The sequence below is a fragment of the Harpia harpyja genome, chromosome 2, assembly GCF_026419915.1.
Source record: "Harpia harpyja isolate bHarHar1 chromosome 2, bHarHar1 primary haplotype, whole genome shotgun sequence".
NCBI lineage: Eukaryota > Metazoa > Chordata > Aves > Accipitriformes > Accipitridae > Harpia > Harpia harpyja.
Genome location: NC_068941.1, coordinates 36467611 through 36483705, shown reverse-complemented (window position 1 = coordinate 36483705; position 16095 = coordinate 36467611). Strand labels below are relative to the sequence as shown.

The 16095-nt window shown below is 39.6% G+C and overlaps 1 protein-coding gene across 10 annotated transcripts in view; it reads left to right on the top strand.

Moving 5' to 3' along the window:
• PDLIM5 (PDZ and LIM domain 5) overlaps positions 1 to 12421 on the top strand; it is a 134535-nt gene extending 122114 nt beyond the window's left edge. For all 10 annotated transcript variants that reach the window (XM_052776111.1, XM_052776191.1, XM_052776181.1 and 7 more), the window contains 4 exons: positions 3257 to 3437; positions 4433 to 4553; positions 8474 to 8589; positions 9225 to 12421. In XM_052776111.1, the coding sequence (XP_052632071.1) occupies positions 3257 to 3437; positions 4433 to 4553; positions 8474 to 8589; positions 9225 to 9314 (508 nt within the window). In that variant the 3' untranslated portion in view covers positions 9315 to 12421. The remainder of the gene's footprint in view (positions 1 to 3256; positions 3438 to 4432; positions 4554 to 8473; positions 8590 to 9224) is intronic.
• The last annotated feature ends 3674 nt before the right edge of the window (positions 12422 to 16095 follow it).

Genomic DNA, 16095 nt, shown 5'->3' with positions numbered 1-16095 from the left:
AACGTATTCTTTGGCATGTCTGCTTGTGAATGATGATTTGGTTTTGTCACCTTTTCATACAGCTTAATTGCTTTTAAAGGCAAAAGGGAAAAAGTACGAATGGTGCTTCCCTTCAGCATCTCCTATACAGAAATTATATATCATGGCATTTTCAAGTGAGGAGAAAAAGAAACTTTCCAGAGTGTAGACTGTTGTATGGTTAACTGTAAAGTGATTGACCTACTTAGCAGATGTGGAAATCCTTTTGATCTCTCTAACCCCAAATTTCAGTTCTGGCTTGCTATCATAATAAAAACCACATCAGAAGCTAGATTATTGGCATACTAATACATCATGACCATACTGATGAAGTTATATTTTGCTACGAGTGTAAAGATAGTGAAATTGCAATTATATTCCCTGTACATTACTTACTTCTCCTTCCAATTTGCCCCTATATCATTGCTACATGCAGAACCCAGATGTTTTAGGTGGCTAACAAATTTATGTATCTGGTGATCCTTTGGGGCATAAGATTCTGTAAATACTGTTGTAAATACATCAGAATCCCTTGTAAAAAAAAGTAAAAGTAAATTACTACTATTTGCCTCCATCTGTGAGTTTGGTTCACATGGTCTAGATGGTGACACCAGAAAATCTGTTCAGAAATGCTTAAGCATGTCGAGGTAGCCTGGGATAGAGGCACGTTCATAGCCAACTGTTGCCACTCGGATCATCCCATATCTTTGGGTGGAAGGAACGTGGTTTTTTAGCACCACCTTTAAAAATATGTTCTAGTTGACAGAGGCATGTGGGATTTTTTTTACTGTTTTTTTTTGTTTTTAAATGGGGAAAGAAGGATGAAACCATCTGCAGCCATCTTCCTAGCATTTCATGCCTTAGCTACTTCCCATCAGGTTGCACAAGTGTAGGCATGCGCTCCCCTTACTCAAATCAGGGCTTTAAACTCCTTTTCAAATTAATGCAGCAAATAAATACCTTTCATTACTGGAAGCTATCATTTCGATCACAAAAATACGCAGAGACCAGGAACACCTCCAAGTTCTGAATATCATGTTTTAGTGTATTTTACGTGGCAGGTGTTTATTTTTTTTTTCTTTCTTCCACGTGCTTTGGGGCAGCTTTTAAGTCACTAGTATCATTAAGCTGCAGCGTCAGCTTGACATGTTTAAACTACGGCCTGATTAAAAGTAAAATTGTGTTTAGAAAGCGTTCTTCTGGACACGTGTGCGCAGGGAGCCAGCCTGCTAATGGAACACCTCGGAGACATTGTGCAGGGCACGGCCACAGCTGTCTGGGGACTTTGGGAAAGAAACTCTGTAGATGCACTCTCAGGCTGTTCCCCATCCATCTGGGTTCCTGTGCGCTGTCCTGAATGGCTAACCTCAACATGTCAGAGCTGTAAACTCTGGAGAGCTAAATGCAGCAGATGTTGTAAAAATTCCTTCCCCTCCCGTCACTAGCGAACTTGCTTTCCATTGCAGAGCTAACTGAGCCTATCGTTTCGGTGCAGATGGCCAGAAACTCAATCCTACCTGGAGCTGGGAGAGTCTCTTCGGTGTCAGCCCCGTGTTAATGAATCTGTTAAATTAGCCTGTGCTGACACAGCGCACTGAGAGCACTTTGTTGTACATAAGGGCTTGTATTGTTTGATCAGTACATAACTGAAAGGGCATTGATGTAAAAAGGTGCTTGTAGAGCGACGAAAGGGTATCGGGTTAGGTCAGTGTTTGCACTGCTCAGGCATCCGCTGGGAGCGGGGTCCAGAGAGCTGCGCTCGACCCCAGCTCCCTCCTTAAAGGGCTACGAGCTGCTCTCCAGGAGCCATTTTTCACTGATTTCTCTCCAATAATCAGAGGTGAATAGAAGAAACTGTTTCAGATTAAATGTGTTCATCATCTCAGAAGGTGCGTGAGTTGTCCTAAATCTGTTTGACTCCCTTAGCTTTGACTTTTCATCCTGTTGAAAATACATAGCATCTCCAGAGAAAATGTAAAAGAGAAATAAATAATTACCCTCTACTCTCAATGAAGTTGTCCTCTGTCCTCTGCCTGCTTATATTCCCATCTTAGAGTCAGTATAACCCTGGAAGCAAATTTTAAGGTGTTTTTTTTTCTTCTCTATTGCTGTTGCTTTGTTCGTATGAAAATCTTATCTTACACAAAAATGTTCTTGTAGCTTACTCTGTTTCCAAAAAAGTGTTTAGCAACAGGGTGCTGATATTAGTACCTTACACTTTTTTTTTGCAGTGAAGTATTAGATCAGAAAAAAAGTGATGCATTACTGAAAGAATGGCATCTTTACTGGTGTTGCAAAAACGGGAAATCTGGTGAGGGAGGTGAACTTGAACCACAAAGTTCACCAGAAACCTAAATTCTGGAAGGTTAAGTGTTGTTGGGACCTTGGAGGCACCTCATTAAAATAAATATGTTCATTAAAGAAATTAGCATGCTGAATATGTTTTCAAATGAATACAGATACAATGGTATATGCCTGGGATTTACGAGTTACAAACTGAGAATTTTTTGTTGACTGAGAAATGGACAGTTTTATCTTGTCTCTTAACCTTGTTGCGTTAGCCACACAGATGTTATTAAAAGCATCATTGTTTTGTGTTTGCAAATAATAGAGGAGGCTCTGTATTTGGAGAAAATGGTCCTATTTTAACTAGCTTCTGAAGGAAAAGAAGAAAAAAAACCCACACACACACCCCCAGCCGCCCCAAAATCCCCCAACAACTGGGATGGGTTATCCTGTAACAAACATGTCAGATAAGGACAGTGATTGAATTTGTCTCACAAGAAACTGATGATATTGGCTCTTAATGGAGTTAAGTCTATTTGAACATTTGTGGCCTTGATACAAATGCACGCTGAAAGACAGCTGATCCTATCACTGAGTCAAATACCTCTCTGCAATAGATGGAAATAACTGGGAACATCCTTCTTCTCCTCTTCCCTAGCAGCCACTTCAGCACTGTATTTAATGTAGTTCTAAAATAAGATTTCTGAAATGCAGTGAAGCGAAAGGAATTAGTATTCATTGTGGTCAGGTGTTTCTGGGAGATAGTTCAATGGGAATAGATACAGTCAACGCTTGATGCTTTCTTAGAGCCTGTCAGAGGAAAGAGGGATGGAGCAGTATGTTTGTGAACAGTGTAGTAATGGCACAGAGGTATCGTAGGTTCAGCCTATTAACAGCTTTTGCAGGAGCCAAGCCAGGGCATTTGCTGACAAAATCTCTTCTTTCTAATCAGAGGACCCTTCTTGGTGGCTTTGGGGAAGTCGTGGCATCCAGAGGAGTTTAACTGTGCTCATTGCAAAACCTCCATGGCTTACATTGGGTTTGTGGAAGAGAAAGGGGCGCTGTATTGTGAGGTCTGCTATGAGAAGTTCTTCGCACCTGAGTGTTCAAAGTGCCAGAGGAAGATTCTTGGGGTAAGTGACCAGCAAGTGGCCTGTTTTTCAGTGGGAACAGTAGCCACAGTGTTCAGTGCTTCTCTGTAATGAAATCCCCTTTTATCTGGCCCAGTTTGCATTCTTCCAGACATACTCTGACATACCTTTTCAGCTCCCGTCACACACAGGATATTTTTTTGGCTCTTCTATTGAGCCTTTTCAGTCGCTTTGAGAAAAGTTGCTGTAGTCTCCTTGGCTCTTCCAAGTTCAGCTCCTGTTTTCATGAAGCTGTTCTGTAGCTGTTGTGATTACTAGATTTTCTTGAGCAAAATGCTTTTAGCTGGCAGCTTTTTACAGAAGGGGGGTGGGAATAAATAATTGTCCTTAGCTGGGCTGAGCACTGAGGAACACGCTGGTTAGCTAGATGTGAAGTACTGAAATATTCCCAGTGGCAGCATAGATAGAAAGATGCATTATCCTACTCGGCATTAATATTGCTAATTTGAGCCTGCCAGCTGATCGTCCGCTGCTTTACTGCAGACAGCAATGTGTCTGGACTCTTGTGTAACTGGGGTCACGCAGGGCTCTGGCAGCGCAGTTTTCAAGTCATATTTGGCATTATATTGTCTTCCAAAACAACACAGAGCAGTCATAATTTTCTATGCGATGCCTTCTGATTAACTCTTTACAGACTTGAGGAGACATCAGAGATGCTGCTTTTCTTATTTCAGGGCACCGTTGTGGGTGAGATCCTAATTAAGATGGAAAAGGTGAACAAATGAGTTGTTAAATCTGTCCAACTCTACGTTGAACCTTCCAAAAAATGAAAGGTTGCTTATGACAAATAAGGAGATGTGCCATAAATAAAGCACCTCATTAAGATTAACATCAGAAATTGCGTGCACAACCCATTTTCAAAGTAGCAGTAGGAAACAAAGTATTCTTGAAATGAATCAAGTGTGGAGGCATGGTCACCACAGTCTAGTCATCACATCAAAATAATGTGTTAGTATCACTTTTTCTAATCCCCACAGGAAGTAATAAATGCTTTGAAACAAACTTGGCACGTTTCCTGCTTCGTATGTGTGGCCTGTCATAACCCCATCCGCAATAATGTCTTCCACTTAGAAGATGGCGATCCCTACTGTGAGACGGGTAAGAAGCAACACAACCAAAGTTTACTGTGGCTGCGCGGGGAAGCAGAGCTCAATAAGGTTGGAAAAAAAATAGTAATTCCTTTTTCTCAAGCTTCACTTGAGAAGAAGTGTCCCAGCAAATTCATGTAACTTTGATATGTCAATTCAAAGCAGCAACAAGTGCTGCAGACACTCTGAGTTTGCAGCAGGAGGATTTGGTGAGAATTTCTTCATTGGCTTTGGCAGGACCAGGCTTCTTGTCACTGGTTTTACTTGTTGTTCCTGTTAAGCCCTCAGCTGTAGGTATCAGGGATATAGCAAAGTGTTAATTTTAGGGTGACTTTCTGGCTGGCTTTAAAATAATCTGGAGTTTATGTAAATCTGCTTATTTACTAACCAAGCAAATGCTAGTGGAGTAATGTGTTTTACTCTGAATAACCTTATTCACAGCTGGGAGGGACTTCGAAGAGTAAGCAGTCTGCCCAGGAAGTTTTTTGCAGGATCAGAGATAACATCTGTTGAACATAAGCTTGGGATAAAAAAATCAGGCTGTTGGGAAAAATACAGTGACACGATTAAAAGCCTGATGAGCAGTATTATGTGAAAGATGCAGCTTAGAAGTTCAGAGGGATTCTGGTTTGGTTTTTAGCACTTCCAGCTAATTGTATCTTTTTTTTATTAATATGAACAGGTTTTGTTTATGTTGGTTTCCCAGTTTGCTTAAAACTTTCCATGTACCCTTTTGGCCTAGGAAAGAAATAGTATGTGTAACACAATTCCCGCAAAAGGGAAAAGAAACAAAATTGTATCAAAATTGTCTATTTTCACACTGCATGCTGTTTACATCAGCGTTAGAACTGTCTGTCAGACCTTTTCTGTGTTTTTCTTTCTACGGTAAGGAGCATTGTAGTTTAACTAGAGGTGGAAGTGGATTGACCAGGAAGAGATTTAGCCCAAAATCCTAGTGACTTGTTTGGAGCTAAGATTTCCTTCTGGGTTGATTCCACAGTTGTTCGCAGCGAGTGCCATGGAGAGTGCTAGGTACTGAAAGGATGAGGAAAGCAGGCAAAATTTATCCAAAATTTCTCTGTCAGAGCAGCTTTAATGAGGTGTTAGCTGATAGGAAAGGATGCAGTAGGTTATTGCTAACTCAGTGACACAAGTAGGGTAATGTGTTGCTCCTATTGAGTTTGTGGAGCAGCAGGGGAAACAGATATACGAGCAGCATCCTCCAGTGTGACAGCACGGTGAAATTTCATCCTGAAGCAATCTGAAGCCCCTAATCTTGGAACTATTTGATGATTCAAAAATAGTACTGGAGGAATCGATAACTCCCCTTTGGGTGGAAAGCTTGTGACGGGGTTTGTTTTGCTAATGTTGAATTCTTGTTCCTGTCACCAAATGACCCGTATGTTGTGCGGTGCATTGATTTGTGCTACTGTTAGAACTCCCGTGCACAAATGCACACTTTTCTGTACTGTGAGCAGGAAACACTGGGATAAAATGTCAAGAATACTACTCTTCTCGCAAAGTTTATTTCTGAGATAGAAAGTTGCTAGCACAAGTTAACGTAGACACATTCTGTGAGGTGTTATTGGCAGTGATACATTGTAATGGCTCTGGCTCTCTAACTAGATGTTAATTTGAGATATATTCATTCCTCAAAGACTTTCAGTCCAGCTGGAGTTAAGAGTCTATGACTAATTTTAAAGAAATGAGGAGTAAATGTCACTGCCAACTTTCCTTCTTCCTAGTGCAAAGGAGGGTTCTAATTTTAAATCTGCATTTGAAATTATAACAGCATCAGCTATTAGTATTAAGAGGGTTTAATATGCAAAACATTCTGGTTTTGGACGTTGTTGCTAAAAATTAAATGAAAAGTGTAGATATCTACAACTTTGAACTTTTTTTTAAGTGCAGAGTTAGTAACCTGGTTTTGAAAATGCTGTGTGCAGGAAGCATTGATATGTGACTGTACCAGAAGTCTGCCTTGGAAGGCTTCTGTGGTATCGCAATTCAAGCATGCAAAAGAAAGCTGATGCCCTTCATTCTGCCTTATCTATTGCCCTTTCTTTAGAAGAAAAGCCAATAAACTTATCAACACAAACCACAGGCCAACTTACAAAAGGCTTTAACTACTGGCACCAGGAAAATATCAGTGAAAGATTCTGTATGAACATGAGTGCAAAGAGCTGAAACAGTATGGTCATGAGACGGTGTCCTTCAGGGGTTTTGCACAGATATGTTCAACTATTTGACATTTTAATTGTCTTTTTTCTGCTTAAACACTTGCAAATTCATCCCCGTAGCATGGATAAATGAAGGCAATTGGTGAAGCTCGCTCTTGCCACTGGCAGCCATCAAGGGTTTTGCTTTTCCAGAGCACTTGTGTTCCCTGTCCAGCTGAGATGCCTCCTATGATTATGCTTTTTGAGGTCATCATACAAAACACTATCTAAACCAAAACAGGACTTTTCTCTTGGGCTTGACACGTGACAAGCCTCCATTGGCTCTGCTGCAGTAAGCACTAGAGCTTCAGCAGATCTGTATAATGTAGTAGAGAAACAAAATCTCCTTGTACCCCACTTGCCACTCCTTATAAGTCTCCTTGAAAACAACCCCTGGCAACTAATTTCCCTGTCAGAGGCAGAGTATGTTACTATTAAGGATGGAGTCCAAAGCTTCATTATGGTTGTCACACTGTCTGTAGTTCATCATATGAAGACGTAGAGTTGCATGATATTACGTATTTGCCATGGTAGTGTGCTGATCCCAAATTCTCTTGTGTTATAGCACTAATGCTGTTGTCTTCTGTGCAGGAAAAAAACATTTCCTTCTTAGAATGGGGTGTTTGAGAGTTGAAATAAGTGGAAAAGATGAGACAACTTGGGGTGAAATTTAGATCTGCACAGGTGGGCAGCGAAGGGCTGTGATGAATTGTAGCCCTTGAGATGGCTCTATGCACAGAGAGGAGGGTGTCACACACTGAGACCATGGGGATGGGGGTGGGTGTCAGTGCCTGCCACCCAACTTTATACATATATTTTATCCTGCTAGTCTGCCCTGCTCTCTCTTTTTGAGCTTTGCAGTTGGTGGGGAATAGGAACGGTTTTGATGCCCTTCATTTTGTCCCTGCTCTCTGAGACTGCTGAAGGAGCTTTTCTCTGCTGACTCCAGGGGAGCCTCCAGTGGCACCAGGTCAATTCTGTGCCTAAAAATGAATGGTGCAAACACCCTTCAGTGATTCCAGTCACCAATAACCATCCTGACACCCTACTGAAACTTTTTGTTAAATGCAATAAATGTATTGCCTAAAGCCTCTGGTTTGGTTTCAATTTGGGTTTTTTGTGGGGTTTTGGGGGTTTTTGTGTTTTGATTTTTTTTTTTCTTTAAGCCATGTAATAAACTCCAGTGATTAGAAAACTATTCTGACCTGATCCAAATTGCTGGAGTCTGTTTAGGACAGAAGCCTAATGGTTACATGATTTTGTGTAGTGCAGTCTGGGGTAAATATTGTGCTAGAATGTAGGCAGGAGTTTGTTACTCGCTGAGGAGGTGTGTCATGTGGACAGCCAGGGTATGCTTTCAAGGCAGAGCTGGAGAGAACATAAGGAGCATGTAGAGCCCGCATGGGTGCTCTGCAAGGAGTGCATTTCCCCTCCCGAGCACACTATTGATCTCAAGGAAATGAAACACCAGGAAGATGGAAGCATTGCTCACTTGAAAGGATAAGGAAGGGGCTGAGAACTTAATTAGTGAGGAAAGGAGGGCATCCCGGTCTTTTGATCTAGGAGCTCTTTATTCAGTGTGCCCAGTATTATAAAACTCGACAAGCGCAAACCCACTGCCATTGAAAGCAAAAGCACAAAGGTTTCAAAGGGTCAGTCTTGCTTTTCTGCATATGCTTCATCTTTAAAATCTGTTTGTATTTATTTGCAGATTACTATGCCCTCTTCGGTACTATGTGCCATGGCTGTGAATTCCCCATTGAAGCTGGCGACAGGTTTCTTGAAGCTCTGGGCCACACTTGGCATGACACTTGCTTTGTATGCTCAGTAAGTGAAGCTAGTCTACATTTTAAACAAACCCATGGCAGCAGTGCTTGTGCTAACCTGACCCATATGGGAGTTCACAGCTATAGCCTCTTTCAATCCTCTGAGCCCAAACAAAAAGCACTTTCCTAGTTATTTGGAAGGTGTGTCGCTATTGTGAGCCTTTGGCACTGGTCCAGAGGAGTTGGCCTGGATTTCAGCCATGTGTCCTAGCATTTAACCCTTGACGTTTACTTCCTCGGAGCAAGCGTTGAAGGCCATACAGGAATGGGCAGCGTTCCTAAAGTAGCAAGAGTACTTTTGACATAAAGGCACTGTAGCCAAAGTATCACCTGCTAATATTGCATGACAAAAAAAACCCCCTCCAATCCTAATGATTGGATGGTTTTGGTTTTTTTTAAATGCTGAGCCTAACTCTGCTCCCAGTCAAGAACCTGTTTACTTAAAGAAAGGAAGGTTATGCTTACATCAACCATTAGTATTACATCAAAAAGAGTATCTCTAACAAAAAGGTAATAACTCTTACTGTTTGAATATATTTGCGCATAGAACAATGCCACGATTTGGCATTCTGAATAATGTATGGTGTCATACATCCATCTGAATTGAGTGATCTTTTCTTTTTTATCCCATTTCAGGTATGTAGTGACAGTCTGGAGGGTCAGACTTTCTTCTCCAAGAAGGACAAGCCACTATGCAAGAAACATGCTCACTCTATCAACATCTGATGCTTGGAGCTCATCTTATGTAACAAATGTACTTAGCAGAAAGAAAGGTTAAAATGTCCATGTTCAATAATTGGTTAAAAATATTTATCTATGATTTTCTAGAATGGAAGAGAGACATGAAAACTTGTGGAGGGGGTTGTACACTAATTTTTGGAGCATTTATCAGTTAGGGTTTTGCTTCATAAAAAGATAGGAATTGGGAATTGCACCCAAGCCAAATGATTACTGTGCCTTTACCTCTACACTTGGCACATTATTATTGGTTTCATGATTTTATGACCACATTTATATCTGCTTCAGTATAAGCGAAACGTCCATAAAAAAAAAATACCTGATATTAGAAGTCTTGGTTTTGCTGCTATTCAACAAATAAAAGGAGATCAGCTTCAGCGATCCACATCACTTTATTGCGCTGATGTTTTTTTAAAGTGTGTCTAGAAGTATTGCAGCTCAGCTCCATTAAAAGGAACTCAAAGCAAAGATAAGATTACACAGAATATATAGTTCAACAACTGATATTTTTATCTGATACTCATATACATGAAGCCTCCTGCACAATTACATGTACCTGTGCTTTTGCAGTTAAATCTCTGATGGGTCTGCAAAGGACAGAGATTTTTTACAAAGCAGTTAAGTGGGGCGGTGGCTATGCTGGTGAACAAGAATAGTTTAGAAGATGCCACTTCAAAAACGTAAATGGGATACTCTTCCTTAACTCATGTAATACCAGAACACTAGCCAAAAATACCTGCTAGTGAAGGTGTGTTTGACAGGATGGAAATGTCAGAGCAGATCTTAAAAATAAGGGAGCAAGGAGTTACACTCTTATGTTTGCAGTTCAGGTTTTAGGTAGTTTTAAGTGCCTTAGGGGAAATTGCACTGACTCTGCAGGTAACAGTGGTTTATATCAAGTATGTGAGATTGGTGTTGAATGAGGGAAACTGAAGTGCAACTGAGGACATTGTTTTTTCTCTCAGTACATTCTTTACTATGTAGCTCATGAATATGTATATTGGTGGTGTGCCAGGTAGTGTACCGAAAACTTACTTTCTTGCTCAGCTGTTATGATTTTTATTAGTTTAGGTTTTATTTCTCTCTTTTTCCTCCAGATGTAGGGAATATCTTGTTGAATAATATAATATTGTTAGGCAGCTCAGTAACTCTCAGTTCTTGCAAGGGAGCAGAGAGACAATGCTGTCATTATGCATTTACTGCGAGCCAGGAGACATAGCCAATTCTGTGGCTGGATATGAATTTGTCCTCCCCACAGAGAGTCAGCGCAAGACCTGTGCACCAGCTAAGTCCCACTTAACTTCAAATTAAGCCTTAAATGATATGGAGCAATTTTAGGCAGATAGGGAAGAGTTGGTAACCGTTTGCATAGGGTGAATTTCGCTCCAGCAGAGTTGCACAACAGAGAAGGGGGCCCTCTCAGGGCCAGATCAGATTCCTGAAGGAAACTGAATTTCCATGCTATCTAATTCAACTGGGATGTCAGGGCTGAATTGTTAGTCTTTAGTGCTCTTTCCAGTAGACATTAAAAATAACCATTTACTGGTTTTGTTGTTGTGAGGGTTTTGTTGGTTTTTTTTGTTGTTGTTGGGTTTTTTTAATGATACAAAGGACAGGTTCATCCATAAAACCATGGGGAAAATCACAAAAAATTGCCATGGTTGAGTAAAGCAATTGTAACAAGGAACGTCAACAAAAGAGGGGGAAAGAAAACCAAAATTGCTGTGCTGAAATATGAAAAGATATTCGGCTTTCTTATTAATTCGGCAAGACAGGTTCACGTTGTGGGGCTCTTTGACTTTACTTCCCAAAGTTGTTTTTCTTCAATACTACCACGTTTCTTTTTTTAACTTATGGTGGTACAGAAGAAATGGCATAAAGCTGTTTAAAATGTTTACACTCTTGTAGATGTACCCTTTTGTGAGTTTGGCTGAAAATCAGAAGGGTGGAAGCAGACTGGACAAGATATGGTAATATATGAGCCAGGTTGCTTTTGAAATTAGGTTGAACGTGGAGAAATGAGACCTAGAGACTAGGTTTCAGTGGAGCTATATTGCACATGCATGAGGAAAGAGGATGGGAATGCACAGGATGAGGCATTCAGTAATTTCTGCAATTCAAACCTCGCTCATTTAAAGTAAGATAGAAACTTTACAGTTTTTCATTGTTCTTAAAATCAAATTGAATTTTGTTTATTTTCATAATTTTAATTGGAATTATATTTCTTAGTCCATATGCTCTAGGGATTGAAATTTTGCAGTTGTTAATGAATTTGAGGACAAAAGCCTGAAAGGCTCTGATAGTACTGCTTCATTTAGCTGCTTTGCCTTTTAATTTCTGCTTTTATCTATTTGTTTAAAATTTAAAAGGAAGCATAGAGTCACTGATACATAATGAATATTTAATGGCTCTACCAAATGATATAGATCAACTAAAAGGAACATAATTTTTATCGTTATTTTAATAAGTGAGATTTTAGTAGAGCACTTTATAATAATGCCATATATCTCACTGAATATTTATTACCTTTTTTTGTTTAGGACTATTTCATACTGGTATCTTTGTATTTTGTTTTATTTGTAAGCCTGCATATTTACCTCTAGAATCTTTGGTGTGTAAGTGTGTGTATGTGCATGTATTTATATGTACTTCTCTACACATGCACACATATGCATGTACATTGAGAGACATAGGTATATATGCACATATACATACGTATATTTGACTGCAGACTTGATGTAGTGAAAAATCGGCACCGTTCCATCATCATTTGGGGATTTTGTGATACTTCCAACTAATTTTCATACAACACGTATAGCATTCATGTTTTGAGGGAACGTTAGAAAGTCAGGAGAGACATGTTAGTAACCTAACTACTGTAGTTTTTTGCATGCATTTTCAGTCAGTAATTATTTTTCTTCCAAAACTGCCTGTAAGCGAATCGGGTTTAACTCTGTTTGAAGGTAGAAGGTCTTTGTAAGTGAATAATTGAATCATGATGAAAGTTTCAGTATATTGTAACTAAATAATTCAGAATTATGTGTAAATATAAATGCTTAATATAACAATGCAATAAACTTAAAAGCAAAAGTTGAGTTGTGGTTCAGTGTGTGTTGGTCTGTTCAGTTGTGTACCTGTTCGTTCATGGAGCTACTCACATCATGTAGCCGTATGAGTGGCTTTGCAAACAAGAGTAAAAAGGGGAACTACACCAATTCACAGATTACTTGTTTGAAATTCCTTTTTTTTTTTTTTTTTTTTTTCATTGTTTTATGCTAAACCACCAGCTGTTAAGTCCTGGTGATTTCCTTGCTTGTGGCTAATAGTCCTCAGCATCAAATTTTGGCTGTTCATGTTTGCAAATTTAATTATAATTAAAAAAACAAACCAAGCAAATAAACCCAACACAAAACCCCCAACTCTATCTGTCCTCAGTTGTTTTGTGGTTGTTGGATGTTTTCTTCTTCTGAATCATAGTCAGTAAAAGAAAGTTGTGATTGTACACATGAATAGATATCATTTGAGTTGCTTGTTCTTCAGGTTTTTTTGGTTGGATGGAGGTTTGCTTTACAGAAAAGGACCTGGGGGTCCTGCTGGACACCAAGTTGACCATGAGCCAGTGATGTCTCCTTTGTGACAAGGAAGACCACCAGCCTCCTGGGGTCCATTAGGTGGAGCATTGCCAGCAGATTGAGGGAGGTGATCCTTCTTCTCTGCTCAGCCTTGGTGAGACACATCTGGAGTGCTGGGTCCAGCGCTGGTCTCGCCAGTACAAGAGAGACATGGACGTACTGGAGTGAAGAGCTAGGAAGATGATTAAGCGCCTGGAGCATTTGTCATACAAGGAGAGGCTGAGAGAGCTGGTACTGTTCAGCCTGGAGAAGAGCAGGCTCAGGGGGGACCTCATCCATGTGTACAAATATCTCGAAGGGGGAGTAAAGAAGATGGAGACAGACTTGGCTCAGTGGTGCATAGTGACAGGACAACCGTGAGGATGGTCAAACACTGGCACAAGTTGCCCAGAGAGATTGCAGAGTCTCTGCCCTTGGAGATACTCACAGCCCAACTGGACACGGCCTTTGGACTAGACAAGGTCCCTTAATTTCCAAAGGTCACTTCCAACCTCGGTGAGTCTCTGATTCTCCATCTTTTCTCAAGATGGAATGAAAGATGAAAATATGGTATTGAACACTGTAAAACATGTAACAATGGAAAACTCAATATTGGCCAATTCCTATTTATTTGCTATCTTTACTTCACTCTACTGCCCATCTAGAATACTTTGCAATGCTTGTTTAGAAGTATTTAATATTTTTCCCAAGTTGAGACTGTTCAAGGAAATATTGCCTGCTCTGGCAAGCATTATCTGGTACTGTACTTAGCCTTGGCACACAGCAGTCTCCACTTTCAGCATGGGATACTTAACTGTCTACTATAACATGGCCAATTACTTCATGATAACACCAGCCTGGTAAGACTCTCCTTAGCTGAGCATCTCTTAACTAGGCAAATGCACTGCTGTTTTCTACCTTTATTTACACAAGCAAAGGAAAACACTGCACACAGCTCTATAAAATTTAGAGGCAACTTTACAGAAAACTTGCCTTCCCTCCAGTGTTTAGGCTATGGATGAGACAAACGCAAGTCTATTTGCAAACAGTATATTAAACTCCAGAAGCCAAACTTTTAAAAGCATCAAGTCTGCATTTGACGTTTTAATGGCAAAGGTTTGGTTTCTATCAATCACAACGTCATGTAACATTAAAATGCGCCGACAAAAAAAAGAGATCTGTCATTCATTCATTAAGACACTGTAATCCAGTGTAAGATTTATAGGCTTAAAACTCAACGGTGTGTTTTCACAATAAATCTACTTTCACTGCTCAGCACAGAACAAATCTCTCTGTCACTCAAAAAGTTTGCTGGTCAAAATGCCCTGTATGAGATCTTCAAAGAGTTTTTCACAAAATTGCATATAAATCCTTTTACCAGCAAAGGCTTAATTTAGGTTTGAGTTTTACTTTCTCAGGACATTGGTTAATATCTTGTGCTCAGACAAGATCTTGGTTATATCAGAAACACATAGGGCCCTAATTTATTATTAGCAGTCTGGTGTTAATTAGGGGGAATTACCAGAAATAGTTTGCTTGATGGAAATTTATTATGGGATCACACTTTACTGATGGCAAAATAGGAGTCACTGAAAGAGTGCAGCTCCTTCTCATAACCAACTAATTAATAAGGTGCCAAAATTCCTCTGAGAAGGGTTTGGTCCTAACTATGGGAACCTCACAGAGCAAATGGTTCCTGTGCAGTATTTAAAATTTAAAAGAGGAAAAGAGAGAGGAGAAAAAGCTGCCCAGCAGAAGTCTCAAAAGTGGTACAGCTTTTTCTTGAATTTATGAAAGAAAATATTTAGCTGTGTTTCCAAGCTCATTAAAGAATTGCTTTTCCCAGACAGAAAAACAACAGCTAGTTTATAATCTCACTTGGTATGCTTGAACTTGGTTTTCAGTTTTACTTGCACATACTGTACACTACTGCTTGTAATTTTATGAATTGGGCTTATAATGAGCTTTTATATTGCTTTTTATTGCTTTGCCTAAAGATCTTTTTCATTATCATTTGCCATGAAAGTTGAGGTTGGCATAGATAGGAAACTTGTGTTGATGACTGAAAAATAGGGCAAAGTATTCACATCTCTGATAAGCCCAAATCTAGTGCGTGTATGGCAGTTTGGGGACAGAAAACCACTGTCTGTTGTTAGGGGTCTTATGAAAGTTTTATTTGTGTCAGAATGGCATGTTATAATAAGATGGAGTGCAAGCAAAAATGTCTCTAAAGAAATTTTAAATCACCATGCTAAAATTTAAATATTGCTGATTTGGAAAAATATTTTCCATAAGATTTTTTCTGAAAAATATTTAAGATGGTAAGGTATGCAAGTTGTAATAAAAGGCTTTTGTATTTACACTGGAAATACCTTAAACTCTTTAAAAATATCTAGTGTTTGGGGTATGTTTTAAAAGGTTTCTCCTATACTGTGAAACTAAGGGTTGTGTCATTGTGCTCTGACTAATATTCACACTTTCCCTAGGATGACAGTTACTTCCTTTTCAGTACTCATGTACTCATGGCTTCGCTTCCCATTTTTCTTACTGTTGGGCAGTGCCGTTGTTTGTTTTAAAGTATTTCAGTACAAGATAATCCTGTCACATGTGTCCCTTATTTCTCTTTGTGATGCATCAATGAAATGTCAAATGTTCCTTTGGTAAATATAAACTTGCACTAAATTTTGGCACACTTCTGAAGTGTCAAGTTTTCCCACCCAGAAGTTTCCGCTGGAAAAATAGCTCAAGATACTAGACCAAAGCGGTAATTCTATCCTACATAAACTCTTTCTTTCCCTTGAAATCCATCAAGCAGAAGGGAAACACATGAAAACAAGTGTAGGGCCAAAATCATTGAAAACCTAAGCGGATACCGCCTCACTGATTTCAACTTATTCCCCTCCAAATTAAAAATGACTGGTATCAAAGCTATCTTAATTTTATGCTTACATTTGCCCAGTGAGTGAGATCAGAATTAAACTAAAGGATCCGGGTCCTTGGTTTTAGCAGGATTTCCATTAAGTGTCACAAATCTAATTGAAGGAAGGCTCTCATCTGGTAGATGACAAAACAGTTGAGTACCACGCTACCCAGAGACAGGAACATCACTACAAGAAATAACACTGCTTCCTAATGGTGTATTTCATTTCTCAAATCTC